The sequence below is a fragment of the Mucor mucedo genome (assembly GCF_025094135.1).
Source record: "Mucor mucedo strain NRRL 3635 chromosome Unknown EV154scaffold_179, whole genome shotgun sequence".
Classification (NCBI taxonomy): Eukaryota; Fungi; Mucoromycota; class Mucoromycetes; order Mucorales; family Mucoraceae; genus Mucor; species Mucor mucedo.
In genome coordinates, this window is record NW_026252463.1 from 36,668 (window position 1) to 60,863 (window position 24,196).

General features: G+C 39.3%; 5 protein-coding genes across 5 annotated transcripts; 3 read left to right on the forward strand and 2 right to left on the reverse strand.

Moving 5' to 3' along the window:
* Positions 1–83: 83 nt before the first annotated feature.
* EV154DRAFT_579128 (uncharacterized protein) lies at positions 84–1,349 on the forward strand (the record flags this gene model as incomplete). The annotated part of the gene is made up of 1 exon (XM_051606574.1): positions 84–1,349. The coding sequence occupies one exon, from the start codon at positions 84–86 to the stop codon at positions 1,347–1,349; it is 1,266 nt and encodes a 421-aa protein (XP_051451620.1).
* Positions 1,350–3,599: 2,250 nt separating this feature from the next.
* Positions 3,600–5,170, reverse strand: EV154DRAFT_528315 (uncharacterized protein). The gene is made up of 2 exons (XM_051603571.1): positions 4,418–5,170; positions 3,600–4,388 (listed from the first exon to the last, which is right to left on the reverse strand). The coding sequence occupies exons 1-2, from the start codon at positions 4,933–4,935 to the stop codon at positions 3,665–3,667; spliced, it is 1,242 nt and encodes a 413-aa protein (XP_051451621.1). The 5' UTR covers positions 4,936–5,170; the 3' UTR covers positions 3,600–3,664.
* Positions 5,171–12,548: 7,378 nt separating this feature from the next.
* EV154DRAFT_487292 (uncharacterized protein) lies at positions 12,549–12,998 on the forward strand (the record flags this gene model as incomplete). Its single annotated transcript, XM_051598968.1, has 3 exons — positions 12,549–12,669; positions 12,738–12,800; positions 12,853–12,998. 3 exons carry the CDS (start codon positions 12,549–12,551, stop codon positions 12,996–12,998), a joined length of 330 nt encoding a protein of 109 aa, XP_051451622.1.
* A 645-nt stretch (positions 12,999–13,643) lies between these two features.
* EV154DRAFT_487293 (uncharacterized protein) lies at positions 13,644–15,049 on the forward strand (the record flags this gene model as incomplete). Its single annotated transcript, XM_051598969.1, has 5 exons — positions 13,644–13,695; positions 13,870–13,956; positions 14,137–14,331; positions 14,688–14,912; positions 14,949–15,049. The coding sequence occupies 5 exons, from the start codon at positions 13,644–13,646 to the stop codon at positions 15,047–15,049; spliced, it is 660 nt and encodes a 219-aa protein (XP_051451623.1).
* Positions 15,050–22,009: 6,960 nt separating this feature from the next.
* On the reverse strand, positions 22,010–23,079 carry EV154DRAFT_487295 (uncharacterized protein; the record flags this gene model as incomplete). The annotated part of the gene is made up of 5 exons (XM_051598970.1): positions 22,010–22,354; positions 22,543–22,594; positions 22,659–22,693; positions 22,765–22,930; positions 23,012–23,079. 5 exons carry the CDS (start codon positions 23,077–23,079, stop codon positions 22,010–22,012), a joined length of 666 nt encoding a protein of 221 aa, XP_051451624.1.
* Between the last annotated feature and the right edge of the window lie 1,117 nt (positions 23,080–24,196).

Genomic DNA, 24,196 nt, shown 5'->3' on the forward strand with positions numbered 1-24,196 from the left:
CGACATTTAACCAATCCGGCAAAGATTTCAACATTCTCAATTCTCAATCTCCAATTTTAATTTTCTTTCTGGATTATTAAACAATGCCAGAAAATCTTCACAATTCCTGGGCAACAATCGTGTCCCGTGGTAATTCCAAGAAAGTTGTTCGTCCTTTATCTGTCCCTAAAAACGTGGACTCTCAATTCAAGTTACAAAGTAAGGTCATCTACCAAAGTGAAGACCTTGAAGGCCTCATCAGAATGCAGAAGGCTACCGAAATAGTGAAACAGGCCCTGACACCTGACTCCGCTCTTTTCTCCATCCCTGCTTCGTTAATCCAACATCGTACCGAAGCATATAAGCTTATTGAAACGCAATGTGGTCCTGTCCATGGTTTCCGCCCAATCCGTAATTATGGTTCCAGCTTAGATGGTGATCATTTGATTGAAGCCAAATTTGTTGATGACTCAAGTTTTGACAAGGCAATTTCTTCTGGTGTTACAATCAAGAACACCGTTATCAAAGGAACCCATTCAAATGATAGCGAAGTGAAGAAGCTTGCCCACGTGAAGATATCACTTTTATATATTCCTGATAAGGAGGATTTTCTTGAAAAGTTAATGAGGTCTCTTCTTGTTTACCGAGAAGTCTTGCAAGTCAAGGAGTACACTTGTGGTGGATATTTCGAAGGCGAATTATCACTGATACTCGATACGACTACCGGTTATTCTGATGATGATAATGAAGACTATGCCAATGAGCCGCTGTCGAATAATTTATATTTGTTCGAATGGGATTGTTTTGCTTCGGCATCCTTCAAAGGTGCCCCTATCGTTTGTCATTGGTGTCACCACGCCGGTCACGTACGCTCCAAATGTCCGGAATTGGCAAAAACCAAGTGCTTCGCTTGTCAAGGTTATGGTCATACCGCGAAATTTTGTAAAAAGAAAACGTTTCAGCCAGTGCAAGTCCATACTCCTAAGGAGGAATCTAATATCGAGCAGCCTACGATTGTTGAACAGGTTTTGTCCGATTCTGATACAGACCTGTCAGATGCGTACCAGCCTTCGAAGATTGCTGAAAGTGGTTCTTCAACGTCTAAGTACGCCACAACAGTAGAAACGGTGTCCATGGAAATTGAAGAAGACGAGGGTACGTTACCGGTGACAGTTCCGACTTCCCATTTGGCTGGCAAAATGTTTGATGGTGGAAGAAAAATGCTAGGACAAAAGCGTTCCATTTTGGGTAAACAGAAGGCTATCAAGCAAAACTCCAAAGGTCCTGCTCCTAAGTTAGTTGTCCAGACGCAACATGCTCTTAAAGGTCACAAAATGTTTACGAAGACAAAGGTTGCTAAACCGAAATAGTTTAGCTTTCCCTTTCTTACTTCTATATCTAACTTGCTAAATAAACTCACTGTTAATACAAAAAAAAAAAAATGCTTCTTCGACGGCTGGTCCGATGGTCGAAGTTACTAGTGGCGCTATAAAAGTTGCTGGTGCCAAGCGCTCGGTTTTAGGTAAGCATTCTGTCCCGAAATCAGGCGTTAACGGTCCGCTTCCCAAATTGGTGGTTCGCACACCATCCAGTTTAAAAGGTCATAATTTGTTCACGAAGACAAAGGTTGTTAAAAAATAATTTTTTTAATTGTCCCTTTCGATTTCTATATTTTTTTTATTGCTAAATAAACTCACTGTTAATACAAAAAAAAATCTCTTCTACGTATTGTCGTTGCACTGATAAACCCAGCATATTCCAAATTATCAGCTTCAGAAGATTCTTCGATGTCACACTGATCAATACACACATTGTGCAAAACACAACAAGCCAGAATTGTTTTTGCTATTCGCTTGATGTCAAGCATGTAAAGATGTTTCCATAAACATCTCCATCTAGATGTCAAGGCCCCAAATGCATGCTCAATTTTAATTCTTGAGCTAGAAAGAACAGCATTAAAATCCTTGTATTCTTGTAAAGAATTGTCGTTGGTTGAAAAGGGTGTGACCAAGTTTGAGAGAAGAGTGTAAGCTGAATCTACAAGGTGGTTTTACAATTGAGACATTTATCAGTGAAAACGTATTATATATGATTAACGTATACACACCTCCCAAAATGAAAGTATTTTCAGGACACCATCGAGCACCGTCTGTCAGCATTTTATGATATAGAACACTGCTTGTAAAAGCCCTGGCATCATGGTTTCGTCCTTTGTATGTATTGGTTAAAGCTATAGGCAAGAACAAAGACACTGAACGTCCATTCAAGACATACACTTGCCGGAATGCCCTGTTTTTGCAAACATAAATCTGCACCTTGCATCACACACAGCAGTTAAATTCATCGATGCGTTGTTCTTACAATCCACATGAGCATTTCCATTTACTGATGGCTTCGGGATGGTGACAAGCTTACCGTCAATACATCCGAGAATTCCTTTTAATCTCATGTTATTGGGTTCACCCAGTTCATAAAACTCTTCAGAATTTTCCAGAGCTCTTGCAGAATTACCGATGGGCCAAGAAATTACTTCGTTGCTCATATCTACCATGGCATTAATAAACCTTTCTGTGAAATTTCTATATGATCCTGCTGAATCACCCAAAGTAACCTATGCAATGCGGTATCCAAAATGTGTATTCGCAAATCTCGACAAAACACAACCAACCTGAATTTCTACACTATATCCTCCTTGTACAATTGATCCGGCATAATGAGAGGAGTTGCTTAAACGAGCGACCAACCATTGAAAAGTTTTTTTGTTGATTCGGTAATGCGCTCTATAACTTTTACGACTTTTAGGATCATCGTTTAAATTGGGATGTTTTACAGTCCAATATTGCTCGTAAGTGTCCATCCGGCCAGATCTTACAACTCGAGGGGACCGTTCCCCGCTCATAAAGATGGGGCTACAGTTGTAAATATAATAAAATATGTCGTAGTTGATCAACGTTGACATCATCAAGTTAGATGTTCTTGCCCAAAGACAGCACAAGTCATAGATTAATGGCGCACCTGTGGTACTATTTTCCTCACAAAATAATATATCATCGATAACTTCATTTTCGTGGATAATCATGTCTTCAATCCAGATATCATCTTCCATACCTAAGTCGTCTTCGATTTCGTTCGTTTCCTCATCAATCAAATCCAAATCCAGGTCTTCGTTCACATGTATATCTTGAAATAAAACCATCCAAATTTGCTCTTGCAAATTATCAAAACTGTTATAGTTGTCGATGTCCATGTTATAATGATATTTGATTGTAATTGTAAATAAAAGAGAACTTAATTATTAAAAAATGTGAGGTCTTTTATTTTTAATAAAATTTATAAAAAATCCATATATATCACAAAAAATGAATTTTGGTTCGCTCCTATATTTGGACAAAAAAAAAATTCAACTTGAGAGGACCTAATGCTGAAATCTTTGCCGGTTTGGTTAAATGTCGCGATGAACAGCGAGATCGAAGAGATGGAGGGGAGCGTAATAAATAAAAAAGATAGAACCGATAGAGAGGAATCGAATGCAAGAACAATTTCTGATGGATCTATCGAATTCACCGAGATATCGTTGAAACAAGAGTTCCATTAGCTTTTTTTTTTTTTTTTTTTTTTGTATGAACAGTAAGTTTATTTAGCAATAAGTGAATTATACGTAAAACGAAAGGGGAAATTAAAATGGTTATTTTTTAACAACCTTAGTTTTCGTAAACAAATTATGACCTTTTAGAGTAGGGGGTGTTCGAGCCACCAATTTGGGAAACGTCCCTTTCACGCTCTGTTTAGAGACAGGATGTTGACCTAAATCAGAAAGTTGGGGACTGAGACCTTTATCGGTCCCACCAGTTCTACCAACCAGTTCTGCGTTCGAAGAAGGAAGGGTGGTGGTATCCATTACATGGTCCACCTCTCCAGGCACACTAGCAACAGTAGTTGCAAACTTGGAAGCATCGGAACCACGGGAAGCAATCTTGGGCGATGTACATACATCAGAAATATCAGTGTCTGAGTCGGACAATATATTGGCATCAAGACCATCAGTTGAATCCAAGTCAATATCCTGGGATACTTCAGCGGAAACAGGCTGCCTAACAACGGAACGTTTTCCCCTCTTACAAAACTTGGCTGTGTGACCATGACTATGGCATACAAAACATTTGGTCTTCGCTAATTCCGGGCATTTGGAACGAATATGACCAGCAACATGGCACCAATGACACACTGAAGGAGCACCTTTAAAGGTCGCAGAAGCAAAACAGTCCCATTCGGATAGATACAAGTTGTTTGACAAAGGTACACTATCGTGATATTCATCATCTTCATCCGTGTAGCCTACCACAGTGTTCAGAATGACGGACATCTGACCCTCAAAGTAACCACCACAGGAATACTCCTTGATTTGTATACTTGTCCATAATACGCTAGAGATGCTAACAAATCTTCCAGAAAGGTTTCTTGATCTGGGATACATAAAATCGAGAACTTGACGTGTACGACATTATTGTTGTCAGAAAAATTCGTTCGAAAACCTTTATAAATCTTGTCCTTAACAGAGACACCACTGGTGATAGCCTTCATAGTGCTACCATCATCCAGAAACTTTACCTCTAACAACATGTTGCTGTCAGACGGAACCCCATAATAACTGATGGGTCTAACGCCGTGTAAAGGACCACATTGGGATTCAATGGCCTGGTAAGCCTCGAAACGATGCTTGAATACGGTAGCGGGGAAAGAAAACAAAACAGATCCATCAGTCAACTTTTGCTTTACGATGGACATCGCTTGTTGTGTCAAGATGAGAGCCTCTAGACATTCATCTTCGTAAATAATGGTAGTTGCACGCTTGTATTTAGAATCAGTCTCATCAGAGACATGTATGGGACGAAGAACCTTCTTGGCGTTCCCAACAGCTGCAATATCTGCCCAGGTAAACTCTGGTGAAATTGACATAGTTTAATGATCGGGAGTTATACGAAAATCTTTTCACAAATGTGTTGAATGTCGAAATTGAAGACGAGATCAAAGAGATGCAAGAAAGCGTATTAATTGAAAAAGATGGAGCAGAAGGAGACGAATCGAATGCACAAAAAGTTTGAACGGATAGACAAAGATTTGATAACGGATGGATGCGAACAAGATTTTGGATGGAAATACCTTTTGTAAAAATTCTTTAAGCGAAAGAAAGCCTCCAAGAGTTCCATTAGCCAAATACCGAAAACCGCAAAAACAGCATGAAATCAACGGCGGGTTGCAAGAAAAAAAAAAAAAAAGTGAAATTGAAAAACTTTAGAGAAAAAAGTTAAATAAAAAAAAAATTTCAAAAATTTCATATTTAAGCGGCGTTTCGGGACTTAAACCAATTAAAAAACCGACTTTTAAATCAAAACAAATTTTAAACATATGCATATTTAATACAAATGCTATAACTAGCACTTTTTAGTGTCATTCAATGCATGTTTGTATTGTGTACATTTAGTTGATATTGGCAAATTATTCCACATATCTCCGTATAGCCGTAGAATTTTTTTCACGTGAAAATCAGGTGATGGTCATGTGAATATCACGTGTCTCTCTCACGTGAATGCCTTGTGAATTTCATAAGAATTCTACAAAAATTCCATAGGAATTTACGTGAATTTCATGTAAATTGAAATAGATTGAATGTTTCTTAAATATGACGTAAATCTGGTGATTTATGTTTATATTGCTTTTAGATGTTCTTATCGAGAGTAATAATTATGTGTCGAAACGTAGATGTTTGTTGTTTACTCACGGATGTTATAATACGTCCGCAACCATTATGACTAAAGATCCTTTACCGTGACATTCAGAATTTAATAACAAGAAAACTCAATTACTGTGAAGATAAACCATTATTTCTCTTAACAAACATTAGAGACTTCAGGGGATTAATTTACACTGTACGTTTTATTTTTTTTGTATGAACTGTAAGTTTATTAAATTATATTCAAATTATAAATTAGCCCGAAGGCGTGACTAAACTAATCTTTGAAACTGTTGACTTTGCCAAGGTCGAAGAAATAAGAACAGAATGGTCTTGTTGGAACAAGTTAAAGGCCGCGTGAGAGCTCCATAGGCCGTCTTCCATAACACACTTCCAATGGTATTTCCAAAGTGTACTAAAAGCTGAGCCTAATAGAAACAGAGTATGAGGTTTTAGACGTTTGGATTTAATAGAACAAAGAGAGACCATGCCAGACCAGACGTCGTATTCGTTTTGAAAGTCGTCACCTATATCAAGAAGCGAAATGACGGTGCACCGAAATTGCCATTTATCAAAACAGCCAACCACAAAGTGAAAAAGATCTTCGGAGGAAGACACTAGGCATATAGGGCAGGTAGCACTAGGAAACTTCAGACGAGACCATCTATGTCACTTAGCGCGATATCCTATACAGTCTTGTAGTAACCGCCACCAAGGTGTAAAAGCCTTACTGGTCAAATTAAGAGTCCAGAATCGACGCCACCAAACAGGTTTCAGCAAGCATCGTGTTGGTACAATATCCGGAACCTTAGAAGGATAATCAAACTTGGAAGGATCCTGATGCCAAAACCACCGAAGCTCACGTGGGAGGGTACCAGCAACAGTACTAAAGCTCCAGGGACCATTTGGCATACACCATTTGGAGAGGCCACGTAACCTGTGGTGACCTAGCAAGGCTATAGCCATATTAGAGCTAACAAAGGTTTATCCATGCTGATACCATTTGTGATATAAGCTTAACAATAAATGCCATAGTAAGAACTATAAGGATATTACATCACAAGTCTGATTCAGTACGTCTGAGAAATACTTAAAATTTAGTTTAAAGCAAAGAGAGTTAAGAAGACTTAACATTTATTAGAAGAAGACTAAACTAGTGACTATGTAATAATCATATACATTTTTGGTTAATCAGTGATAACTTCAAGATAGCACTATAGATATGAACACAGCAGACAGTCTTTTATATAAATACTCGTATATTTCATTTATTAATAAAGGACAATCTTATAAACAGTCTCAAACTACTCCTATAGTCTTTTTATAATTTAAACCTTACCTTAAAACACAACATAACGAACTAGGCGTTAGAAGATCACGCTGGGCCTGAGGAAGCATGGCATTGGGCAAAAACCCAGTCTCACCAAACCAACCTTCAAGGGGGAACAAGGTCCGAATAGTCTCACGGACCTTTGGCTTGGTAGACACGTAATTATGAACCAGACTACCTTCTTCTTGATCCCAAGAGTAGATATCCGATATCAGATACCGAAGTGGAATACTTGACGGAACTAAGGTGGGAGCCCGACCCTTGACGGCCGCGGATACAGAAATAACACATTGCAGTAGAAGATCCAAGTACCAACGGGAGCACCAAGTAGAAGAGAGTTTCAGTGTAGATAATTTTTCCAGTAAACCAGAAAGATGAGTCATAGCTAGAATAGGTTGTAGACTTGACGTAAACTTGGTGGGAAAGATGAACCATGGTAAAATGGAGGAGTGAACAGAGTATATTTGGAAGCATCGAACTATCCAGGGAGAGACAATGTCGGTTGGAGTGGGACCAGACACCAAACGTTGCACATACATGTGATGAAGACTAAAGCTTTGATCATGAATGTCAACAAGGCCAACACCACCAAACGTACGAGGTAAGGTCAGAGTAAACATTGCAGGCCTAGGCCAGAAAGGTAAGAGGTAGCCACGAACAATTGACTTAACTGAGCCAAGGGACTTGTTGGTATAGGAACCAATCGAAGAAAATGCCAGAGACGACTAAGAAGCAGAGAATGAGCTACCAGGCCAGAACCACGCAAAGAGAGGGGCCGACCACGAAGCATTTCTGTGTGTCGAAGTATCTTGACCCAAATATCTTCCACAAATGACTCCAACTGACTCGTTGTATGATATAGAGGATAGCGTAAATACCGGACAGAACCCACAGAAGAGGAATCATGCCATTCGACTTTGGCGGAATTAGTGATGTCTATCCAACAAGCATGCCGAACACCCGACAAAGATAGGACGACAGTTTTGTCAAGATTAATCTTGGCATTAGAAGCAGAGCCATAAGACGGACGAAGATCAAACAGGATATCCCATTCACCGGGACCAGAAAGGAAAACCTCTAAGTCATCAGCATAACTCAAAAGCTTAAGCCGGGGAGGTGGATCCATCACAGATTGGCTAATAAAATCGCGATCGGAGGATGAAGGAGTATCCAGCCATACCGGACGCACCAAAGGAGATGAACTCGACCCAGCTATACCACTACGCAGAGAAACACCAGAAAGATCAGCACAACACAAAATTGACCTAAGGAGAGGTTCAAAGGCCAAGTTAAACAAGAGCGGCGAAAGAGGGTCACCTTGTCGAAGACCACGTGACTGGGAAATAGGCACACCCAACCAGCCATTAATGGAAATAGATATCTCATTACCAAAGAACCGAGTACCAAGACAATCTACCAATTTCAAAGGAAGACCAAATCGAAGAAGAACCTTGCGGAGATAATCCGGATGGACCCTATCATAAGCTTTTTCTTGATCTAGTAAAACTGAGACTTGTCGAAGATCAGAATCTGCGTTACGAGCATTAGCCATAAAAGTTTGGTTTAACCAGTCATTGTCAGAGATTAACCGATTTGGTATAAAACCAGTTTGATATCGATTGATTAGTTGAGACAGGATCACATTAAGACGATTGGCCAGAAGTTTCGTAAACAGTTTAGCATCGCTGTTGATTAGAGACAAAGTCCGCCAGTTTTTCAGCATCATTGGATCGCCTTTCTTATAGAGCAGAACCATACGAGTTTGTTGCCAAGAGATTGGATACACACCTATGAGTGCATCATACAGAATTCCTAATAGCATGGTACGAAAGTCAGCCGAGGTTTTGAACAGGTTCTTGTACACCTCAAACGGAAGACCATCTAAGCCAGAACTTTTACCAAGGGGAGTGTGACTGACAAGATTTTGAAGAGTGTCCATAAGAATAGGCTCCACCAAAGATTCAGAATCATCAGGGGATAACACCACATCATGAGGGATACTAGCCAAGAGAGAGTCAACAGCTGCATCATCAATTAAATCGGGTGTGTATAGCGCCTGGTAAAACCCTCTTGCCTCCCGAATAATATCATCTGATTTCACTAGGACCAAGCCAGTAGTGGAACACTTCAAAGACTGTATAGTTTGCTTAGACTGTCGCTCTTTGATAACCCGGTAGAAATATTTGTTGTTCCGTTCACCTAGCTCGTGTCAGCGAGTGGCAGACCGAAGCATCCATTCACGCGTTTTTTTCCGAATCCGAGTATCAATAAGCTGGTCGAGTTCATCAAGTTTGATAGTATTATCTACGTTACTGGGAGAGCCATTATCGCCGGTGACATTGGCTAACAGAAGAGTACGCTCATGTTGTAACGACGCGACCTTATTCTTGAAACGACGTTTAGAACCACAAGTATAGTTTCGAGCACAACATTTAAGTGACGACTTAAGAGATTCCCAGATATCCTGAACAGGGACCGGTCCATCGTCATGACTGACACCCGGATTATCAACATATAACACTGAGCCATAAAAGACCGCCACGGTTGTGTCGAGTAACGCCAAGAAGTCAGCGTCATCCAATAAAGCTGGGTTAAAATGCCAGCAACCGGGACCAATATCAACACGGGCAGGAACAAGATCGATTGAGAGTAGACAACGATCGGAGTACGCCGAAGGGACTTTTCGATTCATACCGTTCACTAGTCGAGTAGCCAAAGATCGGTGACCAAAGACATAGTCAATAATAGTTCTAGAGTTACCCTGTGTGCGAGTTGGGAGACCGGACGGAAAACAATTGTCGAAATGACTACGAACCCAATCAAACCATGCCAAAACAGTGGAATGACTAGTAACCTGGACATTATGGAGATTCAAGTTGAGATCACCCATCAGCAACCAAGGCGTCGTAGACAAGTCGGAGAAAAAAGGTAGAGATAGAAAATTACTCTGAAAGAGAGGACGTTCCGAAGACTGTGCCGGTACATATACAGAGGCAACACGACATAAGACATTATGTTGAAGATCCATTACAGAGCCAACAACACAACGCTCATTCAATGAAATAGCAGTGTCATCCAGATAGAGACCAGAGTTAAGACATACAATCGCACAATACTTGCAGACAACGACCGAGCAACGAGGAAAAAGAAAGGTACAAAATTGAACAATTTGATCATCAGTAAGATGGGCCTGATGAAAAGAGGAAACTTCTTGAAGACAAAGAACATCCAGAGACAAAGAACGATTACGCAGAAAAGAAATAAATTCCTTTTGTATTTGAGGGCTCGTCGACTTGAAAATGCTGCGCGCATTAAGTGAGCCCAAGCGAAGAGGTTTACTTAACATTGCGCCTTATCGGCATTATGTTTAGCTTTGTTTTTAATATAGTCAATCAAACCCGGGGGTCTATCAACCTGATATTCAAGATCGCCAAATTGTTTGAGCTTGGCTAGTAGTCGAGTACCAGTTTTGTCCTTTTTACTTATAGCATGGGTATTACCATTCACTTTACTTCCAACTCCACCACCATGTGGAGTCGCACCAAGATCGGCAATCCCCTTACAGCGACCCCCAACACCACGATTAACACCAGCACCAGGACCAAGAGTAGCATCATCACCACAGCCAACACCAGTATCACCTACGACCTCAACACCAGAGGCAACAACCATATCAACGTCATCAACAGTAGCCGCATCTACCATAGCATGCACCTCATCATCAGCTATGGTATCAGTAAGAACAACCATGTCTTGGTCAATGTCAAATACGTTCTCTGACATGTCAGTCCCAGTTGTCTTGGATGACTCGCTAACTTGATGGTCAGACTCTTGAATGATTTGTACATCCATATCAACATCTGGGGAATAATCCGCCCATTTTGAAGAAGAAGCGCCCTTAGGTTTAATCGAAGAATTTGCCTTCGCAGTAAGAATACTCTTCATATCACGACTCAAATCATTTCGAGTCTCATCAGTGCGTGGGTTACAGGAACGAAGATACTCGTACAAGTCGATAGAGTCCGAAGTTTTCTTGGCCTTACAAAACTTCGCAGTGTGACCACGACCGTTACATTTGAAATACACTCTTTTGGCAAACTCCGGGCAGTCCTTACGCATATGACCAGCTACTTTACACCAATGACATACCGGAGCAGCACCCTTGTATGACGCGGCAGCAAAACAATCCCATTGTTCCAAGTATAAACTTTTTGACAAAGGTTGGACCGGCATTGTGTCGCGAAGATCGTTAACATAACCAGAGGAAACATCCAAGAAAACAGAGATCTCACCCTCAAAGAACACATGGTAGGTGAACTTTTTAATTTGGTACACCATACCCTAATAACGCAAGGATCTTTGAAGATCGGCCACAAAATGTTCTTCATCGGGAATACGAAGCATGATTAACTTGACGTGCACCAAGTTACTATTCGACATGCTATCACTTGAAGGAGATGCTTTGAAGCACAATTCACCAACCAGGACCCCAACAGATACAGCCTTAGTAGTACTAGCCGCATTAGAAAACTTCATTTCCACCAGAAGATTCACAGAAGACCTACCACCATACTTGCTAATCGGTCGGACACGGACAATTTTACCACAACTTGCTTCAATTGCAGTGTAAGCATCAGCGCGAACCTTAAACAAGGCAGCGGGAAAGGAAAACAGAACAGAACCAGGAGTCAAGGCTTGACGAACAATAGATTCAACTTTAGGGGCCAAAGTTTGAATGTCCAGTTCAACATGCTGATAAATTACCGTACCAGAGAGTTTATAATCTTTGTCTTGCGTCTTTGAAGAAAACACTGGACGTACAATTTTTGTTGAGGCACTACAAGCGGCAACAGTTGTCCAAGACAACCGATCATTTGATTCCAGGTCACTCATTTTCAAAATTGGAATCAAGAATTGGAAATTGAGAATTGAAAAAAGTTTTTCGTTGGAAGATTTCTTCAAATGTCGAGATTGTGGTCGAGATCGAAGAGATGGACGAAAGCGTAATAATTAAAAAGATAGAATATTTAACGACGCGTTGAATGAAAAAAGAAATTTTGATGCATGTATAGAATTCACCGAGATATCGTCGAAACAACAAGATTGGATGCAAATACCTTTTGTAAAAATTCTTTAAGCGAAAGAAAGCTCTTTTGGATGGAAATACCTTTTGTAAAAATTCTTTAACCAAGCAGAAAGTATGGTGCCCGTATCTTTGATCGTGTATCAAGATTTACCCAAACTCTTTCCCGACTTCCCTTTTATTTTATGCTGGAGTAGCTGCTCTTTTTCTGGGCATATATATATTTCTAGAGTCTCTATCTCTATATTTACCTCGTACTCTCGTTATCTATGTCTATATCTTCTAACCCCGAGGAGGTGAACTCCTTCGCATCCATGTTGGACGTACAGCGTGTTCATAACACAACACTTGTTGCGCCTTTTCAACCAGGTCAAGATATCTCACACTGAATCAAGCAATTTTCTCTATCGGCTGAGTATCTCGGTATGAATAGTGCCACCTCTAGGGAGTTGCAAATAGTCAAATACTTCCTTCGGGAAGCCACAGGCTGGTTATTGCGTCTAACGGTTTTCCCCAGCAGCACCGATATCAAAACCAAACTTGAAAGTATGTACGGTATCAACCCTGCAATCCAAGATCCAATTGTCTCCAACAATTGGAATCACTAAAACAAGGTCTACGCCGCGTTACTGAATATCAAATGAACTTCGAGACTATTGTTTCTGATTTTCCTGAAGGTTATACGTAGGCAGACCACACCTTCCATAACATCTTTTTCAACAATCTCAGACCTGAGCTCGACACTGCTTTGCTCGGCATTGTCAATCCCTTTGACACCTGAAAGACTCTGGCTGCCTCTGTCGCAATTTGTGAATTGGTATTGTCATTGGGTAATGATCTGTCATGAACCACGTGGTCAATACCTTAATGCATAGGCGCATACATCCACCCCCGGATAGATCTGCATGTATATGCATATCATATTTAACAGCTCATGTGACCAAACCATCCGACACCATCATGAGACCGATCACGATTCATCACCATGGGACCACGTTTCAAGACCAAACCAACATATGCCACCACCCTCGTCCCATTATCCCGCCGCAGTACCTCGCCTCAAGACCTTCCCAAGGCCTTAACTCAAGACCTTAACGTTAAGAAGATAGTCCTTAAGACTATCTTTCTTTTATTATAATCACCTTACATTATTTAGATAATTACAGTTCCTTATCTGATATCTTGTATGCCTTATTGTTATTATATAAACCTTTAGCTTTACTACCTTTTCTTGTATGTTTTCTCGCAACCATATAGTTCTACCCTGTGTTGAGGATGTCATACATTATAATAAAGGAATTATCACATTTACAGAATAATGGATGATCATGTATAAATATTCATGGCTCACACTTCGCCCCATTTGTTATCACCAGAACCGTTGGTGTCTGTGCACAAGGTGATTCGCCTTGTGACGAGTAAAATATTATAATACCATAAACGTATAGTGCAATCCTATAAGCGGAATATTTGGTTACTGAATATTACACGCAGTAAGCTTTCTCTTTGGCATTTAGATAATGTCATCTGCGGAGATGAATATAGATCCTCACGTACTTTTGTCTTTACTTTGTAAGACAGGAATTACTTCATAACATATTTATTTCAACAGACATTGCGTATAACATGTATCATATTCCTCTAACGCGTCACACATATTATCCGAAAGCCATGTAATCATTTAGTAAAAATACCTGTAGTTTTTGCTAGTAGAATTCCCAAATCTAAATTTTCTCGAAATAAAAGATATACACAGTTCTAACAGTATTTTCTTTTGTGACCCTAATTTACATTTTATCTCCATCCCAAATACCCGGTACTTAGTCTTGTCATGTAAGTATAAAGAGACCTGTTCTCGTATCTAGTAACATCCGGCTAATTCCTGACATGATCATTTCTTGGCTCCTCAACCACATGCTATAATCTTCGACGGTCCTACACCTGTGGAAGTTAACTCGGAACAAAACCACCATAACCACCGATCTTCTAGTAAGTCTGATAAACAAAATAAAGACCGTATACGTCGTTGGGCTGCATCTGGACAGCCAATTTGTGGCCTTTGGGGTACCGAAGGACACGTTACCAAGAAATGTTCCAGGAAAACCGAACGATTCCAATCTGTGGAAAGAGTGAAGAAAGCAACTCCCACAGTCACGTCTACCTCTTCTGCGACAGTACAATATGTTTCATGGGTTTGTCCTGTCCAATGTTAGTATGCTTTTATCCCTATTGAACATAACCCTATTGCCACAAATGGTGCAAATGTTCACCACATTCCCGTTATTCTAAAAGCCGGTCTTTTGTATATCTTCTTTTCGTCACAACATTACCGAGCCCACTGATACGTCTTCGACACCCAAGATCAGAATCCATTTCAAAGGTCAATTGGTTTTAGGTTTAATTAACACTCGTGCATCGTTAACAGTTATGCGTCCATCTCTGGGGAAACTACTGAATTTGGTTCCAGATACCACCAGCCGAATCTGTTTTACCACTGAAGTTAATGAAGTCTATACAGTACCTCTCTGGCAATGGTAAAGGTATCTACACTCGTTGTTGAGCAGCCAGTCATTCTGGACTGCCACGTTGCGCCCAAATTAGCGCATGGGCTAATTGTCGGTTACGCGGTATTCAGATCATTGGAAGCGGCTATCGATTCTGGTACGAATCAAGTGCACATTCCGACAGGTGGCAAAACCCAACAGCTGTTAACTCGGTGTGTTCCATGGCAATTTCGTTATTCCTTTCAGACTTGCATCATGAATTTGTGGATATCCAAGGACCTCCAGGTAAGTCGACATTCGTGTGTACCCCACAAAACATAGCTAAGAAAAAACGGCTGTCAGTTGCTGTGGGTGTAGTCCAATTCAACGACAAGGGTGTAGCTACGGTGAAAATTACTAATTTAGATACCACAGTTATTTGAATTAATAAAGGGCCCTCGCAAGCACATCAAACTATTTTTTAAAGTTCCCGATTAAGGACATTAATTTTTTTTTTTTTTTTTTTTGAAAGGTTACTTCAGACTTCCAAAAGAAATCTTTTTCTGAAATCCATGACGTTGCTTTTTAAATGACCCAATCTGAATGATTAATAACAAAGTTTTTGCACATTACTAAAATATCTGTTCCTTTATTTTTTAAAGACAAAATTTCAGTTTAACCGATTTTTTTATTATATTTTAAAAAGATAAAAATTACAGTTTAAGAATGATGACCCCACAACAAATTGCGTTTATCGTGTCTCAGTTGCAGCTTCTAATAGTTCGAATCAACGAAGAATCTGAATCTCTCGAAGAAGATAGAATGGAAATTCTTAATTCTACGGGACAACACCTCGTAGAAAATATGACGACTCTTCATTCCAGTAGAGAGGATGGAACAGGTACGTCAGTGGGAATCTGTGCAGCAGACGGAGGGTTTACTCTGGGTCGGCCTCTTACCACAGGAGGGGTTGGGCGTTGGCCATTGATGAAATTAGCACTTGAATAATTTTGGAAACTCATATCTGTAAAATAAAATGGAGATGTTAGAAAAAAAGTAAATCGATAATAATGAAAGGCTCTTATTGAAAAATAAACAACATTTGTGATTTCAGTAATCGGATTTGGACATTAAATAATCTGATAGAAGGTTTTTGGGGCCTGCAGATTTTAATTCTTCGTTTGGACAATTCGGATTTTTTAGCACTGAAAATATTCAATGCTGTTATTAATCGTCCATAGATATTATTAAAATTTTAAAAGATTCTATTTGGAAAAACTGTAACCTTTCACAAAAATGTCCTTAATCGGGATCTTTAAAAAATAGTTTGATGTGCTTGCGAGGGCCCAAAGGTCGGCATAACGCTTCTTATGAGTATTTACCTTCGTTTCCGAAATTGCATATTATTTCTCGTTATTCTCTTATTTTTTCTAGTATCCAGTCTTGGAACACTCAAACGTCGAGTTGTTCACCAGATTTTACTCTGGGTTTTGCATGTTCGCTTGGTGATAATCCAACTGATACTTTGAAAAATATGTTGGGTGAATGTTCTGACTGCTTCGCTACTAAATTATCCACGGTTACTCCTTTGGTTAAACATCGTGTCAATACTGGCGAATAGTGACCGCTGTCAAAACCACCGCATCGTGTCTCTAATGCTGAGAACTACACCATCAATGGACTAGTAGAAGAAATGCTAGGGCAATGTATCATTCGTGAACGCAATTTACCTTGGGGCGCTGGTGTTGTACCAGTAACTAAACATGATAGCTGTCCTTGCTTCTGCGTTGATTACAGTCGAATCAATACTGTCACCACACGCGATGTCTATCGCGTCCATCGCATCGATGATGCTGTACAAAGTTTGGATAACCCAAAAATGCTCTCTACATTAGATCTTACCTTTAGCTATTGTTGAATTAAATTAGACGAAGAAAGTATTCCTAAGTCTGCGTTGATCTGTCGTAATCGGCAGTATGGATTTGTTCGAATGCCTTTTTGGGTTATGTAATGCACCTGCTACAATGAAACGCTTAATGGATTCCGTTCGGGCAGATCTGAAATGGCAACACTTTCCGGTCTATCTAGATGACATTTTCGTCTTCTCTCCTGACTTCGATCAGCATGGCACGAATCTTCGCTCTGTGCTCGATCGGCTACGCAATGCCCAATTGTCTATCAACCTCAAGAAATCAACGTTTGCTAACAGCAAGAATTATTTTCTCGCTTAAATGATCACACCAGATGGACTTCATACCGATCCCGAAAAAGATCCCCGCCGTTTCTGACTTTCCTTCTCGCACCAGTGTCGAAACCTTACGATCATTTTTTGGTCTCGCTCGGTACTATCGAAGTTTCATTGGAAAATTCTTAGTTTTCTCTGCTCCTCTGAACAACTTACTCAAGAAAGATGTTCCTTTAGAATGGTTACCAGTACATCCACAAGCTTAGGACCTGCGTGAAGACAAGCTAGTATCCGCTCTTGTCTTTTGGTTTCGACATTTCTCGGCCCTGTTTGAACATCATACCTATGGTGCATGTATGGCTGACATTTGTGTTATCCTATGTCAAGGGACCCTCGTAACAATAGGGCCTTCGCTGTTTTTTCGCGTCTCGTTCGGTATCACCTGCTGAAGAGAATTACGGTGTTTTGGAGGTCAAAGCTCTCGCCATCGTTTGGAGTATTAAAACGTTTGCACACTATCTAACGGCTACCAAAATTTACGGTGATCACGGATCATCAGGCACTCCAAACGATCCAAAACAAGAACACGGATCTTCGTGATTGGTTAGGTCGTTGGGCCCTCAGCCTACAGCAACAGGATTTCAAGATCGTAAATCGTCCTGGTACGAAGAATGCTGGTCCAGACGCCCTAAGTCGCTTTCCTGTGTCCACACCCAACTGCTTCCAAAAAATCGTTTGCAATTTGTCCACCAATGATTTCCTCAACGCTCAACTGAATAATCCTTTCTGCCAAGAAATTCGGTCTGAAGATCCACTTCCAGTTCGCTACACCATTGAGTCCGGTGTCCTCTTCTTTTCCTCCCGGCCGGTACTTCGACGGTCATTATGTCTTGAAACATTCGAACTCTTATGTGCCAATCCAACTACTGTTCACCTTGGTATTGGTCGTACTCTTCATAGATCCAATCGTTTGTATTACTTCCCAGGTCAAAACAATGTGTTCAAGATAGCATCAACCCCAGTCAAGTTTTTCAAAATACTCAAACGATCTAACACAACCATGGAATACACAAGCGTTGTTGATTCTGGCACATTCTCTCATCCATATGATACGATTATAATTGATTCGTTTGGTCCGTTACGGACGTCCAAGATGAGTAACAAATACATTATTGTCATCCAATGCATGTTCTCTCGATATATTGTTATTTCTGCAGTACCAGTAAATCACAGATCGTCAGGTGGTAAAATGCTTAAGCAAGATAATCGCTGAACATGGGATTTCTTGATAAATGCCTAGTGAGAATGGACAATCGTACGCTGGTACGCTGCTGAAGACGTTATGTATACCCCTTTCTGTAAAACAGAAATTCTCACCTGCTTACCACCCTCAATCTAGCGGTTTTGTTGAACGTTTTATGGTTACCCGCAGGAACCTGATGGTATCATTCATGGACTTTGACTATCAGCAAGTCACTTGTGAAGAAAATCTTAACGAATTTCAATTAGCATACAATTCAAGTATACACGATGCCACAAAATTCTCACCGTTCTCCCTGGTATGCGGTCGCGAATCTCGAACGTTGGCTTCCCCTGAATTTGGTACCAATCCATTCCGGCACAAGGTTATCAACAACAGGTTAAAAGGTTTTTGAGTCGGGCTTTAATCTTGGTACAGCTCGAAAACAACAAGTCGCAAGCAAAGAACGCCACTAATTTCAATTATGAAGGACAACAGCCTGATGTAGACCTTGGAGACTTGGTAATTGTCCTTTTTCCGGTACAATCAACCGCAGCTGGTAAACGGTCTATTAAACTGGTTCGATCTTTCCGTTCTCCCTTCAAAATTGTCTAGATTCTTTCCTCCGACAGATTCGATACACTGGAAATTGAAAACAACAAGTCTTGGTCGAATGCAAACTAGGGTCGAATAAAAAAGTTCGTTCAAGAAAACAATTTTTTTACTTCTCTCTGATCCCCCGTGATGTCGCCAGCCTCGATGGCATCAATTGTGTGATCAGCGTTAGAACAATCTCTTACCAAATTAGGCAGACCAAAAGATGAAGAACACTAAATTAGTATACTTTAGTGATAACATTAGTCAAACAATTAATTTAGTATCATAATCAATACATATAAAAACTCACAGAATAATATAAGAAGACAAGATCTTCATTCGCGTCAAAAAGTCTCGTTAATAAGTTTAGCTACGAAAGAATATAGTTATAAATTTCAATCTCTATGACCCATCAACCAATTATCTGGTATCACTTTAACGACCGACTTCCCTGTTATTTTAATTATAACGTACGTTGTCAGGTAAATTAAGTCTTGATTCGTTTCTCGGATACGGCTTTAGCAGCTGATGTAATTTTTTCCAAATACAGTAGGTGGATGAACTGTCCGGATGTTTTGCAAAAAATCATTTTATCAATCATAGTCTAATAGTCACCTTTTCGATTGGAAAAAGGTTTTGACCGTTGAATAGAACAGATGTTTCTGTATGTATGACTATAATTACAGGACAGTCCCGTCATATTTAGTTTGCTGACTGAGTGTTAAAAAAGCAGACCCCATCTGGACAATTTATCCGGTTTCTACAAAATACGTGAATTGTCCAAAAAGTTCTCGAAATTGGACATACACAATCACAAAATCATATTTTTTCTTGAATATAAAAACGGCTTCTACAATACAAGAAGTCTTTCTATTCATAAAATTAATTTCCTTTCCTTATTCTTATACTCCACAATTCTGCTAGAAATAATGAAATCGCTCTCAATCGAGATATAAAACAGTATTAAAAACCTCTTCAAATCGGGGGTTTCGTACTCCCAAATAATGGAGCGTGTGTTAGGTGTTAAAAAGTGCACAATTTCGGACTACAAACAAAAGTTTGTCCTTGACATGTCACATTCAGCATCAGGTCGTCATGGCATAGTAAAGGAGTCATCTCAAAATGCCATTCGAAAGAAGGTTGTAGTCGGTGATCTCAGAACAGAAAAAGAGGTGGAAAAGTATCTCAATAATCTAGGAGTCAAAATCGGATACTCTGCATGCCTGAAACTACTAAAATCGATCGGGTTTAAGATGTTTGTTAAAAGGAAAAAAACTTTTCTTAGGGCACATCACCGTAAATAAAGATTGGAATGGGCTAAAGCACATCGTAGTTGCACCAAAGATGATTGGAAATGTGTAGTTCTCTCTGATGAGACTAAAATAAACATTTGACGATCCCGAAGGCATTAAGCACTGCCGGAAAAGACCGGACGAAAAGTTACTGTTTCATCGTCTAAAAATTACAGTGAAGCTTGCAGGTGGAAATTTAGTAAGGTGCGAACGTGTAACATACGATGGACCTGGTTATGCTTGTCAGATATTTGATGGCACCATGAGGAAAGATGATTAGATTAATATCCTGGAAACAATAATGAAGGACACGATTGACTGGTACGGTTATGACCCTGAAAAATACATCTTCAGCAGCACAAGGACCCAAAGCAGACTTCTAAGCTATCAAAGCAGTGGCTTAAAGACAACAACTTTAATACGGACTAAACGTATAGCTGGCCACCTCAGAGTCCCGACTTAAATCCAATCGAGCACGTCTGCCACCACCTGAAATTGAAGTTGAGCTCTTATAAATCAAAAGCAAAAGGTGTTCATGAACTATGGGAGAGAGTCAAAGAGAAGTAGAATACCATTGCAAAGAAATAATGCCAGAGATACATAATGTAAGTGAAATATGTCGATGAAGCACGAAATATTGTGTCATGGTACACTAAAATGTTACACTAATTTGGACTATTTTCTGTTTTTGTAACTATTTTGTTGCAAAAACTTGCAAAAAATCATTGTAAAATCATATTCCAGAAATGTTTTTCATAATTTAAGGTTTTTGATTCTAAAACCTCTATCGTTGTACATTCCGATATTCTTTCGGAATTTAGTACTGGTGAGATGTTTTCCAGTCAAAAGTTCTCCCCTCAAGGTAGTCCACATGGCAACTATATTGATTTTAACTTTTTTATTTTTGTAATAAAAAGAAAATTTTTTGATACATTAATTGATCTTCATTAACCCGCACGGCATTTAAATTCGGCCATCGTTCTGTCATCCCTTGTACATTATGACGTCAAAAAATCAGAAGTCGAATATTTTTGGTATATACCTCTATGTTAACGAAAAAAATTCGTCTATACAAAGCTATCGTGGCACGTACGATTCAAGTCATGCTCTGTGGCAAAATAGAGAAAAAGGTTGGAAAGTTTTTTTGCGTTCCAATTCCATTTTACCTGTGAAAGATCGCGAGTTACGTTCGGGATCGGCCCTGTTGGTGGCGTCATTCTGAATCTCAGGTTGACTCTTAGAGTCTTTATTACTGTTACTGATTCTTGGGGCTCTAGCCATGTTCATTCGTCTTGATTGTCTTCTACCTTTTGGGATTAGCTGATTACGCTACGTTAACTCTGGCTCTGCCTCTGCGTCGAAGACTACCTCCACTGAAACGAATAAAATCGTCTTCGCCAATGTTAGACAATAGTTATTGCTTCCGAAAAAAGTGGCTGAATAAAGTCAAAGATTTTTTATTTTCAATTTATAGCTGTGACACCCAATTTTCAGAAACGGCCAATCAATTATTTTCACTCAACGCGTATTATTCCCATACATGTTTGCTGCTTTGACTTGCGCATCGTTTGGCCGCGCTAAAAAAAGAACATCTCCAATTACTAAATTTGGTATATACTGCAAAGTCAAAACAATCATTATAATATTAAAAATACTGGGTTATATATATCATATTTGAGTTTCCTAGTTATTTTAGTCCGAATGTTATGGTGAAGGATTGTTATTTATGCAATCACATTCCACGATATTAGTACTAATCATAGTGGTAATATTATAGTCCTGGTGAAAAAACCGATGACATCGACGTTTTACGACAGAAACATTAAAAAGTAACATGGTTGACATATTTTTGCCAGGCCATGTATGTACGTTTTCGACGTGCAAAACAAGCCTGACGATGTTCTGCCATGAAGTTGGAGTTTCTTTAAATCTGTAACCAACTTCGATAATCTCCGTACCGGTTAATAACGTTTAAACTATTCAACGAACGTTTCTAGATTATTTTAATTTAGTGAGGTTACTTCGTAAGCGTTATTATATCATCCCAAACTATAGGATCGTAACGGATAACGGACCAGAATAGCAAAAGCTATCGGATCTTGACGGATAATGGGCCAGAGTTCGCAAAAGCTATCGGATCTTGACGGATAATGGGCCAGAGTTCGCAAAAGCTATCGGATCTTGACGGATAACGGACGAGAATTACCAAAAGTATCGGATCTTGACGGATAACGGACCAGAGTTCCCAAAAGTAATGGATCTTGAAGGACAACGGACCAGAATTTTCTGAAGTATTGGATATTGAAGGATAATGGACCAGAGTTCCCCAAAACCACTTCACTTCAAATATTCGACGAATTGGGCCGAAACTTTCAAAATAAAAAACAAATGTCGTTACGTTGTGGTTTTGGTAGGATATAGGTTCAGGTAGTTCCTAACCACCAAATAATGGTAATACCAAAAACTACTTGCGGTAGTCGAGTGAGAGCCAACTTTTGTGCGTCCTCCTATGAATGATTTAAATCCGGAAGACCAAAACTCAAACTTTAAATTACAAAAACTGATATTTAAATGAATTAAATGCCCGATCAATCACAATTTTGGTGACAATGTTTGTATTACGCTAGCGGGCGTTTCTGCAAATTTCAAATCGGGATAACTGTCTGTAGCAGGACTTTAAATGATTAATTGTTTTCGGGTAAGTTATGCTAAGTAACCACGTATTTGATGCAAAGTACTTGCTAGGTGCGTTTTTGAAATGCAACTTTGTATTCTAGAAATTTTAAAAAGTTTACTTATCACTAGGAATTAGAAAACACTGGTCGGAGAATTTTGTGATGTTACCGTGATATTGACAGGGTACACGGCGTATCCTTCACGGTATCCTGGTACAACTGTCTTGAGTATACTCGGCGCATTCAGGGTACGGTACAAATATTTCGTATATTCTGCTACGTATTTCAACGTGATACACGCTATATTCTGTGCTGTATTATGGTAAAAATATACACTGTATCGTGGGATGTATTCTGTGCGTGCATGGGACACTCAATACCCGTGTATCAGACTGTTAACAGGATACGTCATGTACTATATGATGTATCTTGCGTTATTTAATATAGGATACGACTTAAAAGAAACTGTTGTTGGTTCTTGCATTTTAACATGGTGCTTTGTTATTGACCTTTGCTTTTTGGATGATACTTAATGACGCCTTTGATCAATAGATGAACGTTTGTTATCGCGCTCTTATTACGAATTACATCTGGTATTTGTGATATTATTTGTCGTTAAAAATGAATTTCATCTATAAACAGGCCAAAATTGGTCTAATTATGACGTGATATTACAACTATTTTACAAATCATACCTTTAATTCCATACCCAGAAGCGAAAAAAAAATAGGTTGAGAGCGTGACATGAAGAAAGAGTCAACAATACATGAGTAATAATCGGATTGTTTCCCAAATGGAGGAAGCAGCGGTTGTCACAGACAGATCAAACAGACATGGCGTTAAGGGTCCTCAATCGTCGAGGTTTTAAAAAATAATATTTTTTGAATAAAAATTAGCCAATCAGAATTTTTTGAATTTTTTATTCGAACGAGCAACTTTTTTCCTGTACATTCAAAAAAAACCAAATTTGAAAAAATTAATAAAAAAATAAAAAATTACGTCATAATGACGTAAAATTTCCAGTGTAACTGAAATTGAGGTAATGTCAAACAATAAAAAATTATGAGAAAAATGCATTATTAAGTTTCTTTTTCACTACTTTCAACTCTTTTTCTTTTAAAAAAAATAACATTAATTATGCCTCGTCAAAGTACCAATCAAAGAGAATACAACGCTTACAAGAATAGCTATCGTATGAAAAAAGAACTCACCAGAAAAAAATCGCATCATGGAAAGAATTTGCAAAGAATCCTGCTCTTGATGATGCTGAGAAGGAAAATCTCAATGATTTAATTGCTTTTTATTGCCGAAATTTGAAAAATGATGTCGAGAAACAAATGCTGGAATGTATTAGATCCAAGAGATATGTAGCTAATAGTGAGAACATAGTTCCAAAGTTGGTGACCAAAGAAAGAAGGTTGGATTTCCTGTTCAACGAAATTGACGACAGTGGATTTGTTAACGAAGTCAGAATGGACAAAGACTAATTCTTTACACTTTTGAAACTGATCCAGGACCATCCATTGTATCACGATACACCCCGAAATTGCCAAACAGATATCCGCCTTAAATTGGCTATCGTTTTAGAACGTTTGGGAACA

Bases quoted from the DNA above. Each gene is read 5' to 3' on its own strand.
- EV154DRAFT_528315 (XM_051603571.1), bottom strand. From the start codon at position 4,935: ATGTCAATTTCACCAGAGTTTACCTGGGCAGATATTGCAGCTGTTGGG. The intron at 4,389-4,417 runs GTTAGCATCTCT...ATTATGGACAAG, and splicing joins GAAACCTTTCTGGAAGATTT to TATACAAATCAAGGAGTATT.